Source organism: Ochotona princeps, chromosome 7 (genome assembly GCF_030435755.1).
Source record: "Ochotona princeps isolate mOchPri1 chromosome 7, mOchPri1.hap1, whole genome shotgun sequence".
Lineage (NCBI taxonomy): Eukaryota > Metazoa > Chordata > Mammalia > Lagomorpha > Ochotonidae > Ochotona > Ochotona princeps.
Window position 1 is genome coordinate 4,647,910 of NC_080838.1, and position 23,535 is coordinate 4,671,444.

Consider the following 23,535-nt stretch of genomic DNA (forward strand, 5'->3'; position numbering starts at 1 on the left):
TCTTGGTTCCTGCTCACTTTGCCAGTACGGAACATGAACTGCCTAATGAGGTTTTGAACAGCAAACCACATAGGTGACTGTGGTCCTATGGAGTTATAGTGGAGCATGAAATACTACTATATAATGCTTTTATATGTTTAGATACACATTTATTTATTGTCTTGTTACAATTGCCAAAAGTACTCGGAGTAGCAGTTTGTTGCATAGATTTGTACCCTGGAAGCAGTAGGCTGTTACCGTGTTGCCTAGGTGTGTGGTAGGATGAAGGGGGGAGAGGGTTACAAAGTACACTCTGTGACACCCTGCCAACAACAAAATCCTCTAAAGCAGCTTTTCTAAGAACAGATTCTTGCGCCATGAAGTGCTGGGCCTGGACTAAATCCGTGCAAGTCGGTTGGTTCGCACCCATTATTCTTTATCATTTGTGGGCACTTATGCGGTATTAACGTCTGTCATATGAAACTGGAAATTAATCCAGTTCTTAAAATTTCAGAATCATTCTAGTAATAGTAACCTATTTCTCAAATTTTCATTCCTGGAAGGAAAGGGGGAAGAATGAGAGTGAGTTTTTTTTTTATGAGGTCTTCAGTTAAAAACTAAACAGGAGAAACGATGGCATTTTAAAATGTGTATCACGAATACTTCAAGACTTTGTAGCCCACAACACATGTGTTTATATTACACTTATGCAGCTGGGGTAGCAGAGACTCTGAGTACAAGTCACAGTGCAAGTAGGAGGTGTGAGGAAGCCACCGTCATCTGCAGTGGGTGATGGCCAGTGTAAGGGGCCAGACTTTGAATTGACTGCTGGTGGACTCTGTCCCTAAGGCCCCCCCGTGTGCGCGGCTGCGCAACAGCCAGAAACTTTCACACTGATGCATCTGGCTTCCAAGGAAGGGAGCTGTGTCAGTTAGGAGCCCTTCTGCGGGACACCAGTTGATCAGGGCACACTTGGCCCTGCTTGCACTGCACTGTGCAAAGTGTTCTTGATTGTCCCTGTGATTATGCAAATTATTTTTAATGTACAAATTAGGGTTACTTCCTCCAGGATCTTCTTTCTCCAGTTAATCCAGCCCCCAGAGTCAGGTACCATACGTTCATTCCTTATTTTAGGGAATGACTTGAAACAAGCAGGTGAATTTCAGAACTTTTATTTCCTTCACAGCAATGGGGAGCAATCCTCTGTGAGCTAAAAAAAAAAAAACAGCTCACCAATGTATGAGAAGGGTTCTGAAAGGACTATGCAATGGGAAGCCATTTCCATTCACAGGTAACAGGCAGTATGGCAAGGCAGGGATGGAGGGAATCCTTCAGAATGTGGTAACCAGCCTGCCCTTGGTGTTCTGCTACCTGGAGCACTCCTCACAGTGGTCAGGACTCCAGTGCCCATGGCCGCCACCCATCCCCGCCCACCCCAGCCTCAGGCTGGGCCTGTGGTATTTCACATGTCCTACCACTGAACAGCTTCTATGCATCAATTGGGGTCATAAAGTGTGAAGCATCTTCAAAACATTTTCAGAAAGTGTCCATTATTAAAAAGACACTATGCATGAACTTCAAAATATTTTCTGACAAAATCAATTTACCTGGTAATTCTGTTTATTGAGAACTTTTGGAAATACCGTTATAAACATGAATTTGCCATTCAGAATTTAGAGTGTTCAAGGACTTACTGTTAGGAACTTTTTTTTACATAATATTTTATTATTTTTGAGATAGCATTTTTAATTTACATTTTAGTCAAAGGGTTAATGGGATACTAAATAAAAAATCACCAAATGAATAGTGTAAAAATCCAGTGGGGAAGTAGGCCAGGGTTATAAAAGGTAATCAAATGAAAAGATATTCCACTTCAATCATTAAAAGTAAATATTGAAACTTGCAACAAAGATAATGCAAGTCTCGAGCAGCTGAAATGGGAGGCCGAACGTGACAACCGGCTGCACAACAGAGATGTGGAAAGCATCCTCAGGAAAAAGAAACATTTCAAAAAGAAGAAGCTGAAATTCACTCAAAAAACTAAAAAGCCAAGGAAATGAGTTATTTATTAATTATGAATTAAAATTCTACTTTTAGTTTTTGCTGTTACACCACATTTCTTGAGCTTGTTCTCTGATCCCATACATTCCAGACTGTTCAACTGATTTGTAATAAACTATAAATAAAACACCTGTCATTTTACAAGAAAAAAAAATGTAAATATTGAAAGCCATGGAATCATTACAACTATAGTAATATATGGCTCCTTTTTTTATTAATTATGTTGTATTATGTGACACATAATGCTGTGGGACTCCCCCACCCCCTCCCCCCCTTGGTGGATTCCTCCCCCTAGTTGCATTACCAGTTCAAGATCAGTTGAGATTCTTTCATTGCGAGCACATACCAAGCATAGAGTCCTGCATCTTATTGTCCAGATAAATTCAACAGTTTCTTTTTTTTTTTTTTTAAAGATTTTTATTCATTTTATTACAGCCAGATATAACAGAGGAGGCGAGACAGAGAGGAAGATCTTCCGTCCGATGTTTCACTCCCCAAGTGAGCTGCAACCGGCCGGTGCGCGCCAATCCGAAGCCGGGAACCTGGAACCTCTTCCAGGTCTCCCACGCGGGCGCAGTGTCCCAATGCATTGGGCCGTCCTCTCCTGCTTTCCCAGGCCACAAGCAGGGAGCTGGATGGGAAGTGGAGGTGCCGGGATTAGAACCGGGGCCCATATGGGATCCCGGGGCGTTCAAGGCAAGGACTTTAGCTGCTAGGCCACGCCGCCGGGCCCAATTCAACAGTTTCTTAAGGAGACCATCTCTGGTCTGAAGGTAGAGCTGGCAGAATATCGTCCCAATCAATTAGAAGCCCCAGCACAACATCAACAACAATTTACAACATTATAGAATTAATTGCCATAGTATTGAGTAATCAATATGTTATAACAGTGCGAGTTCTTAACCACCTCTGTGATTACTTCATTGACCCTTCATTTTTTGTTTGTACTCAGCACCGGCTACTATATACCTTTAAGTGGCTATAGGGTACTATTCAGCTGTCTCGTGTCTGTTTTCATTTGTTTATTGTGTTGATACATAATTTTGCTGAACTTAGTAGATTTTAGGATAGTCTTAAACCGGCTTATAAATCTAACCAGGTCTTTGTCTACAGTTGAGGTGCAGAACAGTTTTAGGAGGGGTGTGCAGAGAAATCTTCAATACCCTAGTGAGGAGTATCTTTGTGTCCTATCTAGTAAGGTTTATGTGGATCCACCCTGATCGTTTCCTGTTTGGTTCTAAGCTTTCATTGTATTTCCCTGACTATCCTATTTTTTTATTTTTCTATTGTTTATTTTTTATTGTTTTTTTTGGGGGGGGGGTGATCCAGGGCGGTCCTGATGGTCATTGCTAGAGAGGGTGGGGACCCAAAGCTGGAGCTAAGCAAGGACCAGAAGAAGCTCCTCTCCCTAGACCCGAAGGAAGTTTGCTGTTCTTCTGTTTCTGCAGATCCCTCAGGGCTCCTGGCTGTTGTTCTGATGACCTTGGATCCTGTGAGGAAGGATTCGGGCTTCTTCCATCCCATGTGGGAGATCCAAACGGGGCTGGGTGACCTTGGAGTTCTCAGCCTCCGAAGGCACTCCAATTCCCCGTGGTCTTCTTGTCTGTTGGGATGTGGTCCTTGGTGCCCGTACTGATAGTCCTTGGTGAGGATCCGAGTCTTTTGGGTTGGGATACAAGCCTCCTCCTGTCCACCTGCTCCACTCTGGGGTCCCCCCCTGCTCTATGCGTATGACCTCCTGTTAAGAGGTTGTGAGGATCGCTCTTGATTCCCCCATATGTCTTTGTAGTTTAACTGTTGTTTAATGCTGACTTGAGTCTGTTGTCTATGAATTACCTGTTATGTTTCTTGTAGGTTATAGTTTACGTCTTCCTCACACATTCTAAGGAGATGGAAGATTTCCCTGTTCTTCCACTCCATTTCCGAGTAGCTTAGGGTCTTAAAAGTATATTAGGTTTTTACAATTCTTTGATGTAGATCATAAGCAGTGTGATTCACATTAATTGTATGTTCATTGAATTCATCACAGTATCTCAATGCATTAGATACAGACTGTTTGAGGTTAAAATAATATTACAATACATGGGTACTATTTTCTGAATTGACATCCTTTTATTTTATATTAAGGCAAACATGTGGTATTTAACCTTTTGGGATTGGCTCATTTCCCTTAGCATTATGGTTTCCAGTTTGGCCCATTTGGCCACAAAGAACTGCATTTTGTTTTTTTTAATAGCTGAGTAGTATTCCATGGAGTAGATGAACCATAGCTTTCTTATCCAATCCTCTGTTGATGGGCATTCTGGCTGCTTCCATGTTTTTGCAATTATTGATTGTGCTGCTATAAACATAGGTTTAGGGTACTTTGGTTGGGATTGCATTGAATGTATATATTGATTTTGGTAGAATAGACATTTAATGATATCGATTTTGCCTATCCAGGAGCCTGGGATGTTGTTCCATCTTTTGAGGTCTTGCTCAATTTCTTTTTTAAGGATTTTGTGATTTTCTTCAAAAAGGTCTCCTACATTTTTGGTTAGATTTATCCCCAGATACTTCATACTTTTCTCTGTTATTTTGAATGGTATCTTGCTGGTTAGGTCTTTTTCCATCTTTGGGCTGTTTGCATACACTATGGCTGTTGATTTTTGTTCATTAATTTTGTATCCTGCTACTCTACCAAACTCCCGTATAAGTTCTAGGAGTCTCTGTATTGAGTCTCTTGGTTCTTCTATGTAGAGGATCATGTCATCTGTGAATAGTGAAAGCTTGACTTCTTCCTTTCCCATTTGAATTCCTTTGATTCCTTTTTCTTGTCTTATGGCCTCTGTGAGTACTTCTAGTACTATGTTGAATAGCAGTCATGATAGTGGGTATCCTTGCCTTGTGCCAGATCTCAGTGGGAAGGATTCCAATTTTTCTCAATTCAGTATGACGCTGGCATTGGGTTTTTCATATATTGCTTTGATTATGTTGTGGATTTTTCCTTCTATGCCTATCCTGGTTAGGGTTTTTAACATAAAGTGATGTTGGATTTTGTCGAAGGCTTTTTCTGCATCTATTGATACTATTATATGGTTTTTGTTTTTCAGTTTTTGGATGTGGTGTATCACATTTATGGATTTCTGTATGTTGAACCATCCCTGCATTCCCTAGATGAATCCTACGTGGTCTGGATGTATGAAATGTCTGATGTTTTTTTTTGAATTCTATTGGCTAGGATTTTGTTGAGGATCTTAGCATCAATGTTCATCTCTCAGATTGGTCTGTAGTTCTCCTTCTCTGTTAATTCTCTAACCGGTTTTGGGATTAAAATGATGTTGACTTCATAGAATGAGTTTGGAAGGGTTGCTTCCTTTTTAGTTGTTTTGAAGAGCTTGTAGAGGATTGGGGTTAGCTCTGTTTCGAATGTTTTGTAGAATTCTGCGGTGAAGCCATCTGGACCTGGGCTTTTCTTGGTTGGGAGCTCTTTAATCACTGACTCTATCTCTGCTTCAGTTATGGGTTTATTCAGGTCTTCTGTTGCTTCTGGGGTGAGTTTTGGTAAGTGGTGGGAGTCTAGGAACCTTTCCATTTCCTGGTGGTTTTTTGATTTGTTGGAGTACAGGTCTTTGTAGTAATTTCTAATTATGTTCTTAATGGTTGTAATGTCTGTTGTTATGTTGCCATTTTCATCTTTGATGCTGTTAATTCTCGCTTTCCCTTGTTTTTGCTTTGTCAATCGGGCCAGTGGGGTGTCTATTTTATTTATCTTCTCAAGAAACCAGCATTTTGATTCATTGATTTTGTGTATAGTTTTTTAAATTTCTATTTGATTAATTTGCTCCCTTGTTTTGATAATTTCTTGCTTCCTATTGTTTGTGGGGTCATTTCACTGCTGTATTTCCAATTCTTGGAGGTTTGTGCTTAATTCCTATATTTGATGCCTTTCTTGGGCCTTGACATGAGCACCAATTGCAAAAGGTTTACCAAGTAACACTGCTTTGGCTGTGTCCCACAAGTTTTGGAATGTTGTATCTGAGTTTTCATTGGTGTCCATAAATTTTTTGATCTCATCTTTAATTTCTTCCCTAACCCATTGTTCGTTTAATAGCATATTGTTCAACCGCCAAGAGTTTACGTATTTCCTGGGGCATTTTGAATTGCTGATTTCCAGTTTCATTCTGTGATGGTCTGAGAAGGTACATGGTATGATTCTGATGTTTTTTTGTAGTTAGGCTTGCTTTGTGTCCTATCATGTTGTCTATCCTGGAGAAGGTGCCATGCACTGCTGAAAAAATGTATAATCTGCGGCCTTAGGATGAAATGTTCTGTATATGTCTACTAGGTCCAGTTGTTCTAATGTTTGTGTGAGCTCTGTAGCTTCTCTGTTGAGCTTTTGTCTCATTGATCTATCTATTGGTGTTAATGGGGTGTTCAGATCTCCCAGGATTATCGTATGTTAATCTGTATCTCCCTTTAAATCTATAAGTAATTGTTTCATGTAGCTGGGTGCATCTGGACTTGGAGCATAAATTTTTTTTATTATTACATTGCATTATGTGACACAGGTTTATAGGTACTGGGATTCCCCCCCACCCCTCCCCAAAACCTTCCCCCATGGTAGATTCTTCCACCTTGCTGCATTGCCACAGTTCAAGTTCAGTTGAGATTCTTTCATTACAAGCATATACCAAACATAGAGTCCAGCATCTTATCGTCCAGATAAGTTCAACGGCTTCTTGGGGAGACCATCTCTGGTCTGAAGGTAGAGCCAGTAGAGTGTCATCCCGATCAATTAAAAGCCCCAACATAACATCAGAAACAATTTATAATGTTATGGAATTAGTGGACAGAGTATTGGGTAACCAATATGTTAACAAATATACAAGTTCTTAACCACAATGGAGCATAAATGTTAAGGATGGTAATTACTTCCTGATGTATCTTTCCTTTTAACAATATAAAATGCCCTTGTGGGTCCTTTTTGATGTTTGTCATGTTGAAGTTTATATCATCTGAAATTAGGACCGCTACACTGGCCTTTTTTTCTCATCCGTTGGCATGAAATATCTTTTTCCAACCCTTCACTTTCAGTTTCTTAGCATCTTTTCTGGTTAGATGCATCTCTTGTAGGCAGCAGATAGTTGGGTCCTGTTTGTTGATTCCATCTGTTAATCTATATCTTTTGACTGATGAATTTAGGCCATTTGTGTTTAGGGTTAATATTGAGAGGTTGTGATTTTGTCCTGCCATGCGTGTGTGTTTTTGAGGGTGTTGGTATCTAATTGTTTTTCCTTGCGTGGACTTTAGTGGGGAGGTCTTCCCATTTGCCATCCTTGCTTATGGTTTGCTTCCTTTTTCTCTGGGAGTAGTGCATTTCTAAGGAGATTTGGTAGAGCTGGTTTTGTGCTGGCATATTCTTCTAAATTCTCCTTGCTTCTAATTTCTCCTTACTATGGAAGTATCTAATTTCATTCTCAAATACAAATGAGATCTTTGCTGGGTGCATTATTTTTGGTTGACAGTTGTTCTGTTTCAGTATTTGAAAGACTTTATTCCATCCCCTTCTTGCTTGGAGCGTCTGTTCTGAGAAGTCAGCAGTGATCCTGATGGACCTGCCTCTAAATGTAAGCTTGTCTTTGCTTCATGCTAGCCTCGGGATTCTTTCTTTGTATTCGTTGGAGGGGAGCTTGATTACCACGTGTCTGGGTGAAGATCTTTTTGGGTCATATCTGTGGGACGTTCTTTGGCCTTCTTGGATTTGTATTGGGCTCATGTTCCAAGTGTTTTGGAAGTACTCCTGTATAATTTCATCGAGCACCGGTTGTACACCTGTCTCTCTTTCCACTCCTTCTGGAAGGCCTATGATTCTGATATTCGACTTCTTGATGTTGTTGTTCATCTCCTGCATTGCTTTGTTTTGTTCAGTTGTATCTCCAGTTGGTTAATAATCTGTCTGCTTTCATTCTGGGAGTCTTCCAATTCGGATATCCTGTCTTCTGCTGCTATAATTCTGTTGGCTAAGCTCTCAACTCTGTGCTTCAGGTCAAGGATCTCATTTTTGACTAATTTTGTTTCTGTGATCATGTGGTTTTTGAATTCCTTAAGTTCCTCCCATTGTTTTTCATTGTCTCTGAAGAGTTTCATAATTATTTTTCTGAACTCCTTATCTGATATGTCTTCAATTTCTTCATCTGTGATCTATGCAATTGACCAGGCCTTTTGGCAACTTTTTGGGGTGGCACTGGCTCCTTGCTCTGACTCATTTATTTTCCTGTGACCTCGCCCCATGTTTGTGTGATATAGGGTATTGCTGGCTTCAATCCCTTGACCTCTGCTGTCACCTAGTGGGTGGCTTGAGGTCTTGCTGACCTAGATTTTTTTTTTTCTTCTTTGTGGCACCTGGATTCCCCTCCCCCTACTTCTTCAGTCTGTGGTTTTGTGGATTCTTTAAAACCGGGATTTATGGTAGCTTTTGAGAGTCCCTTATGTGGAGTTCTCGTGGCCCTGGGATTGGCGCCGCCCAGTGCTGGGGAGCTCCAGCTCCCAGGATATTCCAGGCTCTTTGTTTCCGTGCCTAGATGCCAATCTGGCCCATCTGCCCAGGTCTAAGTCTACCCAGATCCGAGCCAACAGATTAGGCACCTTTCACCGTGTTTTTGTCCCAAGTTCCTACTGCTAAGGGCAGGCACTTCCCTGTGTTAGTGACTCACCAAGGTTTGCAGTGTCACTTTATTTGAACTAGGAGGATAAATTCTTGGTGGTCAGAATCTTGGGCAGCCACTTGGTGCTTTCTCACACACAGAATTTATGGCTTGCTGGCTGGCTGACACCCTGGCTCACTTCCTAGCGGGTGCTGGCTGCTGCAGGAGTTGCTGCCGACAGAGAAAGGCAGCTGTGATTTGAGGCCTAATGCTCCATGGCTGACGCTTGGGGGAAAGTGCCACAGGTACTGCATTTCCAGGCAAGGGTCTGTAGGACTTCAGAATGAGTCAGGATGTTGCTGCCTGTGGCTACACATTGGTTTCGTGAGATTTGAAAAAGCCCGGGATATATGAAAATCAAACTATTGCCAGAAGAATGCTGTGTGACTCTCCAAAAGCATCTTGCCATTGTGCTAGTGTAATACTTGCCACGTGTAATGTAATCTGCAGCTTACAGAATGCTTTTGGATCTGTGGTTTTATTTGCCTTGTGATAACAGCCTCAGGAGGTAGATTCACATAGAGCTTAGACTGGGGTATGGGTGAGAGGGTGGGTGGGAACTGGGGCTCAAACCTAGAACTTGTAATGCCAAACCTCATGTACTTTCCATTATTCTATATGAAGGGTTTTAAAAATGCAGATTATGAAAAAAATGAATGGATTTCAAAATTTTTTTGCATTTAAAAAACTTCTCTGAACACCGACTTTCCATGAACTTCTGGAAGTAACTTCCTGCTGCAACAAAAAAGACGACAGTCATTTTGAATCTTTATTATTACTAAATTCTTGCAGAGATTGTAACATGTTTTATGAATCTGGTTTTTCAAAAAAATTGGAATGGTTGATGATAGACTCTTGATATACAAGTCTGACCATTTAAAGTGGCGTTTTCAAGAGCCACTTTAGAACAGAGCCAGACAGCTCACTACGCGGCCTGGAAAGCTGTGCTTTTGTCCAAATGCTACTCTTAGTTTCTCCTTCCTGCAATTTGTTTTGGAGACTGTTCATAGCGCCAGTCTGGTGCCACACAGCGTGCTCATGGCTTCGGCTCTGTTCTGTGTTCCTCAGGCGAATTGATGAGCTGGCTGGCACTGGATCGGGAGCTCCAGGGGCACCACCGGGTGACTGTCCTGGTGACTGACCATGGGTCGCCTCCGCGGAACGCCACCACCACAGTCCATATCACAGTGTCCGACGTCAATGATAACAGACCCTTCTTCCCGCAGTGTCTCCCTGGAGGAGAACTGCACATCAAGGTTTGTGGAGTAGGAATGGCTTATGCAATGAACGCGTAGTATCCCAAGTCACTTGCTTAGAGCACCATCTTGTGGTAAAAGCTGTGAATTTATCAAATTGGTTTTGGTGTGGCAATGCATACATTTTAAAGACTTTAACAAGGAGAAAGAGATGAATGTATGTGTCTGTGGCTGAAGAGACAGAAGGAGTGTGTCTTTTGTGTGCAAACGCAGTGGCTTGATAATCTTGTCCTTGGAGTCTTGTGGCTGAAACACCCGGAGCATCTGAGGGCAGTTGGCCTCCAAGCCGGAGTTCCACTCCGCGCTTGATTTCGATATTCCAGGAGCGTGTCTGCTCATTTGAAAGAGGTTTCCTGAAGGAAATTTCCTGGTTTTCTGAAGCAAGCATATTTTAGTCCATCACATTCGCTTTGTAAACAATATCCTTAAACACTGATGAATGCTCATTTTTTTCCCACGGAATTTATGGAAGTGTCTCAGATAATTCATATTAAAAGCACTTCACCTATGTAACTTTTGTACGGTAGACATTTGAATTGTCTGCGGAGTTTTATGTGGGTTTTCAAGGAGCTCTAAAGATTCGTAGCTTTAAAAGTTCTTAGTGTATGCTTGAGTTCACAGGTCTGTTGCTTTGTATTTTTTAAAGATATCACTGACTCCTTTGCAAACCTTGTTTTTTTTTTTTTTTTTTTTTTTCTGATGACAGGTTCTGGAAGGGCAGCCCGTAAATATGTTGGTTACAACTGTGTTTGCGAAGGATCTGGATGAAGGCAACAATGCAGAAGTTACATACTCAGTGTTGTCAAGAGGTACAGGCCATTGTTAGGTTTAAGAGTTTTTCTGGGAAAATAACTTGTATAACAATTTCCCAGATTACTGTCTGTGGTTAACTTTGAAAATAACAACCAAATTACAAGTAAGATACATTTTTAATGTAAAAAAAAATCAAAGGTATTTTGTAAAAAAATTTCTTTCAAAAGCCTAATGAAAAATACGGCTTTCTGGGTAGGGAACTTTTGTCCCACGAGCCATGTAAGGCCCCATTAAGTCATTCTATCTGGCCCTGGCTAGGCCACAGCAGACAAGACTCAAAATCCAATAAATCTATAGTAGGCTAATTTTCAAGTTGAAAGTTTTTTCATGACCCATGAATTGTGTTGTAAATAGCCAAATGACCCTTGACAGAACAAGGTTGCCCATCCCTGAATGGTAACCATCTATCCTACATGAATAGCTTACAGTAATCTGAAGTACATATCATCTTTTATTAAAAAGAAAGCAGGAACTACTGAATAAGAAGTGGTATTGAACATGACTACAAATGCCAGAAATCTGTGAAGTCTATGAAAGTTACTCTTAGAGTCAGTCATAGCTGGAGAATATCATGTACGTATGTCTTGCCAGGTATGCAAACATGGGAATTTTATTAAGAGAGATTACACTGTGTCATTTAAAGAAAAAGATTTATGTATTTATTTGAAAGTCAGATAGAGGGGGAAGGAAACAGAGAGAGATGATCTTAAATCCACTGGTTCATTCCAAGATGGCCCCAGTGGCTAGGGATAGGCCAGGTTGAGGCCCAAAGCTTCATCCAAGTCTCCCACATAGATGTCAGGGGCCCAAGCACTTGAGTCATCTTCCACTGCTTTTCCTAGGCCATTTGCAGCGAGCTGGATCAGAAGTGGAGCAGTGCAGATTTAAATTGGCACGCTGATGGGAGGCCAGTGTGGCAGCAGCTGTATGTGCTATGCCACAGCACTGGGTCCACTTTTTGCTTTTCTCTCTCTCTCTCTCTCTCTCTCTCTCTCTTTTGTTTTTTAGTAAATACAGGCCTTAGGCTTGCTTCAGTCGTTAAATTTAGTTGGTTTTGTATTTTAAGCTATTGTTAATATTTTTTTTGTTTGATTTTTGAAATTTCTGACAAGTTATTGAGAATTAATGCTCCATTAAATAGTTCAATAAAGTAAAGATTGGTTCATCATAAATCTAGGCAAGGAATATAATAATAATTAAATGAGAAAAATTCATTCACATACATTAAATTTTAAAATAATCACAGATCACTAGAACTATGGTAGTATACCCTTCCTAATGATTTGTTACAATAAGATAAAAACAAAGTTTGACAAAACTTTGCTAAAGACATCTGTTTCTTTCTTGTGTTTGATGCATATATAGGAAAGCAAGAATCAGCATTGCCCGTATCTGTAGATAAAATCTAATCATCTCTGCAAAAAACCCCAAAAGACGCTCCAGGCAAAGTGTTAAAGCCTGCCAGGTTTTCTGGGAGGAGTGCCAACCTACAAAACCCACTTGCAGCGCTAAAATTCAGCACCTTAGATTCTAACAAGAAAGGATCCAGTTTTGTGGTGTAGCTAGTTCAGCCACCACCTGCAGTACCAGCATCCTATGTGTGCATCAGGTTCAAGCTGTGGCTGCTCTGTCTACCAGCCAACTGTGTTTTAATGCTCCTGGGAAAAAAGAGGAAGATAGTCCGAATGCTTGGGCCCCTGCTACCCATGTAGGAGTTTTAGGATCCTGGTTTCTGCCAGTCTAACCCAGGCTATTTGGACCATTTCGAGAGTGAGCCAGTGGAGAGAAGTGGTCTGTCTGTTTCTCCCTCTTTGACTTTCAAATAAACAAATTAAAATCATGGAGTACAGGACAGACTTACATCAGGGAGTGAAGACCTTCATTTTGAGCCCTTTCATTTGATTTGGCTCCTCTGGGGGATGGGAAATGGATCTTGTGTCTATATGATATTATCCTGCTGTTCTCAAAGAAAGACACATTATAAAGCTTTCAGAACTACCTATGTCATCATATGTCCTTGAAACAGAAAATTCCAATGAATATATACAAAGAAAGAAGACAGTTTTAGATAAATACATATTTATTACCTGATTTGGCCAGTACACAATACGTATATGTGCCAACATATCACATTGTATCCAATAAAAATGCAAAATTATTATATGCCACTAAAAATGAATCTTTAAAAAGGTACAAAACTTTTGGGTGAAAATCAACAAAATATTAAGGAAGAATGTAAAATACCCATATGCCATGACCCCAAGAGCTTCTGCCTGGCCCAACACCCGAATGGCATTATTTTTTTTTAAAGATTTATTTATTTTATTACAAAGTCAGATATACAGAGAGGATAGACAGAGAGGAAGACCTTTTGTCTGATGATTCACTCCCCAGGTGAGCGCAACGGCTGGTGTTGTGCCGATCTGAAGTCTTAAGCCAGAAATTTCCTCTAGGTCTCCCACATGGGTGTAGGAACCCAAGATTTTGGGCTGTCCTCGACTGCTTTCTCAGGCTACAAGCAGGGGGCTGGATGGGAAGTGGAGCTGCCAGGATTAGAACTGGCGCCCAAATGGGATCCCAGTGCATTCAAGGTGAGGACTTTAACTACTAGGCCACCGCTCCAGGCCATCAAATGGCATTATTGAATTGAGTTTTGAACATTTAGTACTGCTCATTTTGGGCTTCAAGTTACGCCAGCAAGTCTTAGACAGGAAATCTGTAAAATTAATCTGCAACTTTCTATTCTACTAGATACAGAGAGGGTCTAGAGGACTACTAAGTTTGTGTCCAAAGGACCCAGGATCAAACCTTAGGAGGATTTCAGTGTTGAAGGTTGGGACAGTTTTAATGTCAATAGGGGTAATAAAGACAGTAAGCTAGAACATGATTACCTACCATGCTTAAGGATTCTTAAAATGAAAGCAAGCTGTAACTTTGCTTATCCCAGCTGTAACATGAGAGACTAAGAAAAAGATAGCCTGTTATTTAAAAAACTATTAAGTAGCAGTTTAGCATTAAATATGTATCCTGCCTTATCTGTAATGAACTATTTCACTGGGTCCCTCCCTCACACTCCTTCCCCCCGCAAAAAAAGATGGGACCAAGTTTTTCTTGACTGCAGCATTCCAGCTAATACAAGTAGAAGTGATAATAAACCACAATACTGTACTTTGCTGCACTTAATGAATCCTTAGGAAATCTATGCTACATATCAACAGAGGCCAATATCAGGAACAAAAACCAGCTAGGTATTAGGCTCTAGAAGGAAACACAGCATTTGTGATACATCTTACCCCCTTCCCAAATCAAGCCTGAGCTGAGTCTGAAGAATTCTCTAATTTTGCTTCTAATTTTAAGGAAAACACATTGCACAGAGGAACCTAAACTACAGGTGGAAAATACAACAACCAAATCTAGATAATGGGAAACTTCAGAAGCCATGAGCCTGCTTTCTTTTTCTTTTCTTCTTATTTTCAAATCAATTAATTGCAAGGTTTAAAAAAAAAAAAAGATGGCAGGAATCGGTAGATTGAAGAAATATGCAATAAATGACCCGCATTTTGATTCTAATTTGAAGAAAAAACACAATAAGGTACTTAAGAGATAATTAGATGTTTTGAAATGTGTTGGCCATTTGGTATTAAGGAATCATATACCACTGTGGTTATGTTTCTGTCACTCTTATCTTTTGGTGATACATTTGAAATATAGCCAGAAGAATTAGTATAATTTCTGGGGTTTACTTCAGAGGAAAATTGGGAAAAAAAAAAGCCTGTAAATAAAGAGCATTGAATAAGACTGGCTATCAGTTGATCATGTGGGAGTTGATTTATCGTTTTGTCTACTTTTCTTGTTTGAAAATACCCACAGTAATTTTTTTAAAGTGCTGTAATATTCCTCCTCTGTAATTTGGTGAGTTTTTATGTTTATACCTTTGGAGAGTTTATGGAAGTAAATGTTCCAGATTATCTCAAACACACTGGATTAGTTGATTTTTTATTTCTTCCTTGTCAGTTAGCACTGATTTCTTCATTTTGTGTGTCTGTATGTAGATGGTTCTGATCACTTTAAGATTGATGCCAACAGTGGTGAAATAAGAACAACCAGGATGCTTTCCTATGCTTCCCGACCCTCCTTCAAGCTGATTGTTGTGGCCAGTGATCAGGGGGTGCCTCCTCTCCAGGGCCAGGCAATTATTAATATTCAGGTAAAGCCATCACCATAAATTGCAGGCAGGTGGACTGAAGGTGTCATTTGATTTTTTAATAAAGATACATATTTTTTTATTTTGTTTGAAATGTGGAGCTATAGAGAGAGGGAAGGCTAAAGTGAGAGGGAGAGAGAAAGAAAAAGATTGTTCATTGATTTGTTCCTCAAAAGGTCTCAATAGCCATGGTTGGGTCAGACGGAAGTCAGGAGCTTCTGGGCCTCCCATGTGGGTGCAGTGGACTAACCGCTCAAACTGGACCTGCACCCAGGTGCATTAACAGGGAACTGACAAGTCAGGGCCCATATGTGATGCCAGTGTTGCAGACAGCGGTTTAACTCTCTGTGTCACAACACCAGATTCTCATTTGGTTTTTGTGTAAGCATGTAGAGTGACTATATAGTCTTTATAAATACTATTTTAAGAGCACATTCTATACAGGTTTACCATTGTGTCACTCTGAGTATTTAAATTTAAATAATTCAAGTTATCTTTGTACAACTCTTTACAAGTTTTTCATTTCTTCATGAGCATTGTGCTTTATGATGGAAAATAAAAGTGAGCCTTGCCTTTTACTTAGTGAGGGCCTGGAAAATTTGTAGGAGAACCTTGTATGTAAACAAATGACCATGTAATAAATCACAGGTTTTTACATTTTTTCTAAAGGTTAGCAAGGTTGCTCAAGACCCGCTTTTGAGGATGTTACTTTGTGTCAAGAGAACAAGTTATAGGATGTTTTCCTGCTAGAAAAAAGTACTACAAACCAACAACAGATATGACTATGCATAACCAAATTCTTTTCCTGAAGCAGTATGTCTGTGTGTGTGTGTGTGTGTGTGTGTGCGTGTGTGTGTGTGCTGAAAATTATGTGTCCCTTACAGTTTTATTGCTAAATCATATTTTTTCAAGACTGGATATAGGCGAATTATGAGAAGCATCTATATAGCCAACCTTGAAGTTTCTTGTTTCGCACAGAGATACAAGATGCTTACATGTAAACATAGTTGTCACGTTGCATAGACTCTTCTTTTTTTAAGATTTATTTATTTTTATTGGAAGGGCAGATGTACAGAGATGATGAGAGACAGAGAGGAAAATCTTCTATCCAATGGTTCACTCCCCAAATGGCTGCAATGCTGGAGCTGAGCCAGTCCGAAGCCAGGAGCCCAGAGCTTCTTCCAGGTCTCCCACGTGGGTGCAGGGTCCCAAGGCTTTGGGCCATCTTCTGCTGCTTTCCCAGGCCACAAGCAGGGAGCTGGATGGGAAGGGGGCCACTGGGATTAGAACCAGTGTCCGTATGTGATCCTGGCATGCTCAAGGCAAGGACTTTAGCCGCTATGCTGGCACACCGGGCACAGTAGACTATTTCTTAGGCTTAGGGCCTGTACACACACACACACACACACACACACACACACACACACACACGTATATCACACAAAAGGAAGACTTTAGCTTCTTCTATACAATAGTCTGTATTGATCCATCTGTCTTAAAAATACCCCAAGTGAACAGTTCCATTTTATTCTGATTTCAGGTGATCCCGCTTTCCAAAGGGAGTGTTATCATTTCTCAGATGATTAGACATTTAGTCATACCAGAGAACTGGAAGCCTGCAAAACTACTGAGCTTGATCAAGTCACCTGACCACCTTCAACAGCATCGTCATGGAGAGCTGCATTTCAGTATTGTTGCAGATGACAAGGAGGGCCCCTTTGAGATTGACAGCACAACCGGAGATGTGTTCCTTGCTAAAGAACTTGACTATGAGATGACACCCCATTACCTTTTCAGAGTGGTCACTAAAGACTATAGCCAAGACCCAGCCCCAAATAGCACCATTTTCTTCAGTATTGATGTGGAAGACCACAATGACCACTCCCCGTCTTTCCAGGATGACTTCATTGTGATCAGTGTGGAAGAGAACGTCCCCGTGGGGACACTGGTGCATGTCTTCAATGCCAAAGATGGTGATGGCAGCTTTCTAAACAGTAGGATTCAGTACTCCATCGAATCCCACCACCCTGGAGTGAATCCTTTTCTCATCCACCCCTCATTTGGCACGCTGGTCACCGCGTCTGCCCTAGACAGAGAGAGTGTTGCGGCTGTCAGCCTGACGGTAACTGCATCTGATCGAGCTGTGAATGTGACGGACCGGCGGGTGGCATCACTCACCGCCAGAGTAGTGATTGTGGATGTAAACGACCACAGTCCCACTATTACATCTCTCCCCATTGTCCAAATTCGAGAGGATGTGGTGGTGGGCTCCTGGGTACACTGGATCACTGCTAAGGACCCAGATGAAGGAAGGAATGGGCAAGTGACATACAGTATCCTCTCAGGAAATGAAAACCTGGCCTTCGTGTTAGACAAATCATCAGGTGAAGTTCTTGTTTTATTTTACAGCAGTGACAAAATTTAACAGGTGGCCCGCTGTTGTAACAGAGCTTTAAAGGTATGGTACGATGTTGTTGGCTTCAGCTACAGTATTACACAGCAGATCTCTAAAGTTTATTCACTTTCATGACTGAAAGTTGTTTATCCCTAGTTCCCCTGCCATTCAGCCTGAGACATTGTGTTCCACTCTTTGATTCTATTAGATTATTCTAGATGCCTCCTGTTAGCCAAATCCTGTAGCATTTGTCTGTGAGTAGCTCATAACACTGAGTGTAATGTTCTCAAAGATCTTGCATGTCGTCACATACCTTTTCCCCCCTTGTTTAAATTATTTTTTGTGATACATTTTTGTAGGTATAGGGGATTTCCCTCTTTCCCCCCTCTTCCTCCCCATTTTCCCCATATTATTAGAGTAGCAAAGTCCTTTAGTAAGAGTTACAAGATTAACATTCTGCTATTTTAGCGCATCATGGCATTGTAGGCATAGGCAAAGATAGGAAATTTTGTATATATTTACAAGGAATATTTAACAGTTTCATTAGGGGTGCTCCTTTTATTCAGGAGTAGAGATGTATACTGCAATTTATCTTCGCTTCCTGGCATGTTCAGAAACCCGCTGATGTATCCCTTGAGACTCAAGTTCTTAGACCTCTGTCACCCACGGGAGGGGTCCAGGTTAAGTTCGGGGATTATGAATTCAGCCTGTACTGGCCCTGGCTGTTACAGGTATGTGAGGAGTGAACCAGTAGATGGAAAATTTCTTTCCAAGAAAAAAAAAAAAAAAGATATAGTTAAGGTACTCATGTTCCATACAGGAGTGTCTGGATGTAATTCCAGTTTGCAACTCCCACTCCTAATTCGAGCTTTGTGTTGAATCAGACACTGGGAGGCCATGGTGATGGCTAAATGAAGCACCCCTGTTGCTTCCAGAGTCATTAACAGGAAATTAGAACCAGCCAGACTTGAGCTCAGGCACTGGAATATGAGATGCATGTGCTTGGTAGTGTCCTAGTCACTGTGCCTGATACCCTCCCAAACTTTTATGTCATCTGAGAGGGTAGTGTGTATCTGTACAAAGCATCTGTCATGTGATTTTAAAAATAAATCTGTCTCTGCCTAATCTTTAGGGAATGTTAGAAAATTAGTGGATTACCATTTCATTCTCCGAAAGAGAAAAATCACTTCTACATGGACCTAAAAAAGTAGGAGCATTCTTGGCATTGGGGCTGGATCTGTAGGACTTTGAAGTCATGACTGTAGCCTAGCTATGTTTTGGGAAACTTCATCCAAATGTTTATTAGATGCTATGCACGTGATCACATTCTGACGAATGCATGGACATGACCTAAGCATCCACTGATCAAGAGGAGGTTAGAAGAGGCTGCTGATTGCTGTGGCAGCTGTGGTCTTCACAGCCTGTTCCCAGTGATACTCAAGATGGTGTCCACAATGGCTAAGGAGGGTCTATTTCAAACTGGTACAGAACCGAGATCATTAGGATTGTGTCCCAGTAATGGGAGTGCCATGGGGTTTGAACCTTTGCGGGGGCGGGGTGTGTGTGTTCAGTGGAGATTTTTTTTCAAAGACATTAACTGGTCATTGCCAGATGCATTCGTATTTCTTTTTGCCTCTGATAAGGCTTGAATTTCTTATAAAGAAGACAGTAGTGAGTTTTTCAGTAGCTGTAACTTTGAAATATTGAATAATGTGTAATTATCAAAAGTCACATCTCTGTTACCCACCCCCCCCGGAAAAGGAGGATTCCAAATGAAACTGTTAAATGTGCCTTGACAATGGTAGATTTCCAACCACTGTCTACCTGCAATGCCATGATGCACTTAGATAGCAAAGTGTTGGACTTGGGACTGTTGTTAAAGGACTATACTGTTGTGATAATATGAAGGAAAGCAGCGTGTGGGAGGAGGATGAGACAGGAAGGGGAGGTGGAGGGAAAATCCCGGTACCTCCAAAACCATATCATGGAGCGAGAAAAAGGCAATACTTAATTAATTAATTTTAAAAAGGAATCTGACTCAGTAAACCTCTTCATTGATTAGAAAAAAAGTTCGTAAAGGATGGCAGGAAGTAACATGAATCTTGATAGAAAATACAGTCTCTGGATTCTATGTAATGGCTACCAGTGTGTAACACTTTACATAAATAGAGTATATGTTTAAACAGCAGTGGATAAAGATAGGTTTTACTTCTTACACATCTTGTCTTCTGTTCGTCAGTGTTCATTTTGAAGACTTTCCGAGTATAAAGACACTACGCCTGTAACAAACATCAAGTGTCTTAAAGAGCAGTGTCGTGGTCAGTATCTGCAACTTTTCACATGGGAGGAAAATGATATTGTGCCGTAGATACATTTCAAAGTGGAAGTGTATTTGGAATGGATAAACCAAGTTATTACATGATTCTCTCAAATAATGGCATAAGCCAGATTTTGCAATAAAATCTTCCTTTGTTTTTTACTTTACTTTTTGTTTAGAAGGTAGACATAAACAGGTCTTCTGTCTAGCTCATTCTTTTGCAAAAGACAGAACGGGGCCAGGCTGCAGCCAGGAGTTGGGAACTCCAACGGTGTCTCCCACATGGGTCACACAGGGAGCCAGGTTCTCATCAGGGAGTCGCACTACTGGAAAGCTGGAGTTGGAAGCTCAGGACCTGGTACTCATAGCATGTACTCCCATCTGGGATGTGGCCATGCCAACAGGGAACCTAACCACTGTACCTGCCATGAGCCCCGCGGGATGACTTTTCTAACTACTGTTCACATTTTATTCCGAAGAATCCATAATGTGATTCACTCTTGACCAGTTGAAAGATGAAGACTCATTACCCACTACAAGGCACCGGTAAGTAAACATGACTTCTCTACAGACTAGATGTGTCATGTTCCTTTCCTCTCTGCCCAAACAGGCTTTCTAAGCACTGCCTGCTCCTTGGATTACGAAACTCAATCACAGCACTTGTTGACTCTCTTGGCCCTGGATCATGGCACCCCAGCACTGTCCTCAACGCAGACATTGACAGTCAATGTTGTTGATGTAAATGACGAGGCCCCAGTGTTTAAGCAGCACATTTATGAGGCTTCAGTGAAAGAAAATCAAAACCCAGGGGAGTTCGTCGCAAGGGTGGAAGCCGTGGATGGAGACTCAGGTAATCTGCAAATGTGGAAGCAAAATCATTAGTCCTTAATGACGAACACACAGAGAATTTTTCACTGGTGTAATTTAAAGCAATTGTGGCCTGGAAGAAATGAAGAGTTGCCATTAGCTCAGACTTTTAACTCATCTTTCCTTTGCATTTGTATGACCACTCACATGTGTGTAAACAGAATGTATGTTTTTTGAGAGCAGTTGCTTATATTGATCTTTATTATTTAAACGAAAGTGATGCATAGCTAATATGCAGCATCTTGATACAACTTTGATAGGAAACAGAAGTACAGGCAAAGCATTGCATTTCTGTGAGTGTAACACAAACATTGAGTGTAAGAAGATAAATGGTTCTTATTTCCTATTTTCGCTCCCTCTCTCTCTCTCTAGTAAATCTCAAAAAAATAGTAATGAATCTCATAATCTCTATCAATCTCATAATGAAAGAACTGTGGTATTCTCATGAGGCTACCTGTTTTTTGTTTGTTTGCTTTGTGGTTGTTTGTTTTTGCTTGCTTTATTTTTTTTTTCCCCTCAGTGGTCAGCTTTCTGGACTTGAATCCTAAAGTTGTCACTTAAATTGCTGAATAGGTTGATCAGGTTACTAATTTTTTAGTATTTTTCTGCCTGCGTATAAAATGGGGATGATAACAGTATCTGATTTGTGGTTCTATTATGAATGAATTACACATAAGCAGCACAGACAAGTGCTTGGCACAGCAAGTGGCGTAAAAAGGCTAGCCTCCACCATCCCTGTTGCTGCTACTGCTATCATTATTGAAATTATAAACCCCTGGTCCAGAAAAACAACTCAGAAGGGAAGAGCTACTGTTCACTAGGAATTTACAAATTTCTAGGACTGGCTTTTCAATATAAATGTAGATTTTTTGGCATTTAAGTTTTCATAGATGTAATAGTACTGTTTTTATATAAAACAAAGCAATAAAATTTCCAGTGTGGTATTTCCTGTTAAAAACATCTTCATGTATCAACTAATATGAATAGTTTGATAAACCAGTGATTGAAAATGTACATGTTTAATATAACAAGCAACATTACATTTGGTGTATTTTGTTCTAGTCTTATACAAGAATTTTAATAGATATTTTATGAGATTAATAGTATTAACACCCTTATTTTTCCCCAACTTGTTAATAAAAAGAGTGAAAAAAAGCACCTTTACTTGAACTTTAAAACAAAATTATGTGTCTTCAGGTCTTTCTCTCTTTGGGGAAAGATTTTCTAATGAGATACTTTTTTTTTTTTTAATTATTTATTATTTAACTTCAGTAATTACATTGTATTATGTGACACAGTTACATAGATACTTGGGTTCTCCCCACCCCTCCCCAAACCCTCCCACCATGGTGGATTCCTCCACCTTATTGCATAACCACAGCTCAAGTTCAGTTGAGATTTCCCCATTGCAAGCGTATACCAAACATAGAGTCCAGTATCTTATTGTCCCGTCAAGTTCAACGGCTTCTTAGGTATACCCTCTCTGGTCTGAAGACAGAGCCAGCAGAGTATCATCCCAGTCAATTGAAAGGTCCAACATACCATCAGCAAAAATTTACATCATTATGGAATTAATTGACATAGTAATGAGTAACCAATATGTTAAAAGTAAATGCGAATTCCCAGCCACCTTCTGTGACCACCTCACCTATACTTCAATTTTAGTTTATACACAACATATAACATTCAAAACATAACATGTTATACATAACATCATATCATGTGCATCATGTTGGGAATGTTTTGAAGGGCCAGACTAATTTTCCCTTTTGACCAGAGTGGGGCAGTATGAACAAAGAATTTTTCTTACCATGCACCAAGACACATGGCTAGAGCATGCTGACAGACCTGTATCCCAAGCTGTGCTTAAAGACTGTATTTAGCACATTTCTGGCAGGCTTCCTTCTTAAGCATTCAAAGCAATGGCGACTATATCCAAGCTTTGTGCTCCTCAGTGAGTCCAACACAGGCGAGTTCTCTGGAAGCATTCTGTGCTGCCAGCAGAGCAGGATAGGACTCTCAGCAACATGCAAACCACCGTCCAAAGTAGACAGGCAGGCAAGGGCATTGTAGAAGTTTATGGAACTGGACTGAAAACTCAAGTTATTTTGATGCAAAACACCTTGAAATCCATACATCAGTTTTCCCCAGAACATGCATTTCCATGGAGTTTTGGAAGATCCCTTATATGTATGAGATTGCACACTTTTATACCCTACACTTAATTTTATTCCATGTTTCCATGATCTTTTGGAAGTGCTGTTAATTACTGAGTATGTTGCTGACGTGTGCTTTAGCAGTTGTTGGGGTACATAAAACTCCTTTCTATGGTCTTTATTTCATAAGTTTTATCTTTCTGTAATGAACTCTGAAAGAATTTCTTTTACATTAGTGGTTGAAGAGAGAGAAAAGAATTTCGCTTAAATGTCTGCACGTGTCCTCTAAGAGTGTTTGCTGTGCATATACTATTATGATTTCTGTCAGCTTGCCTATTCTTAGTATTGTTTTGTTCAGAGTGAAAGTCTGTAGCCTGTTAATTATAATTGAATTAAAAGTTCATTGTTCTGGAGAATGTGGTTGGCCAACTGTGAATTTAGTGGCAAAAATTATTGTTTTCCTGGCTTTGCATTAGTGGATGTTTGAAAACACACACGAACGTCTTTAAATTCGTAAGTTTCATGTACCCTTACATGTGTTGGAGACAATTTTGAATTCCTGGAAATCTCTGTATTTTTAATGAGGCCGGATCTGTTAAGCAGGTGGTTATGTAAATATATGTGAATATTTGTGTGTATGCGTGTATTTTTAAATATATTTTCCCTTCATTTTTTTTTTTCTGACTGGGTTAAAGCATTGAAATAGGATTATGCATGAGAATTAAGTGATGTAGTCAAGATTTTAACATAACTGGCATCACACTGGAATTTATGAATGGTTTACTTTATACTACATATTTT

At 40.3% G+C, this 23,535-nt stretch overlaps 1 protein-coding gene across 1 annotated transcript in view; it reads left to right on the forward strand.

Annotated features, from left to right (window-relative positions):
• Positions 1-23,535, forward strand: part of DCHS2 (dachsous cadherin-related 2) — a 308,466-nt gene that overhangs the window by 218,002 nt on the left and 66,929 nt on the right. Inside the window, exons 6-10 of the mRNA XM_058666741.1 lie at positions 9,795-9,982; positions 10,689-10,791; positions 14,848-15,002; positions 16,540-17,383; positions 20,322-20,561. Of these exons, the coding sequence (XP_058522724.1) occupies positions 9,795-9,982; positions 10,689-10,791; positions 14,848-15,002; positions 16,540-17,383; positions 20,322-20,561 (1,530 nt within the window). The remainder of the gene's footprint in view (positions 1-9,794; positions 9,983-10,688; positions 10,792-14,847; positions 15,003-16,539; positions 17,384-20,321; positions 20,562-23,535) is intronic.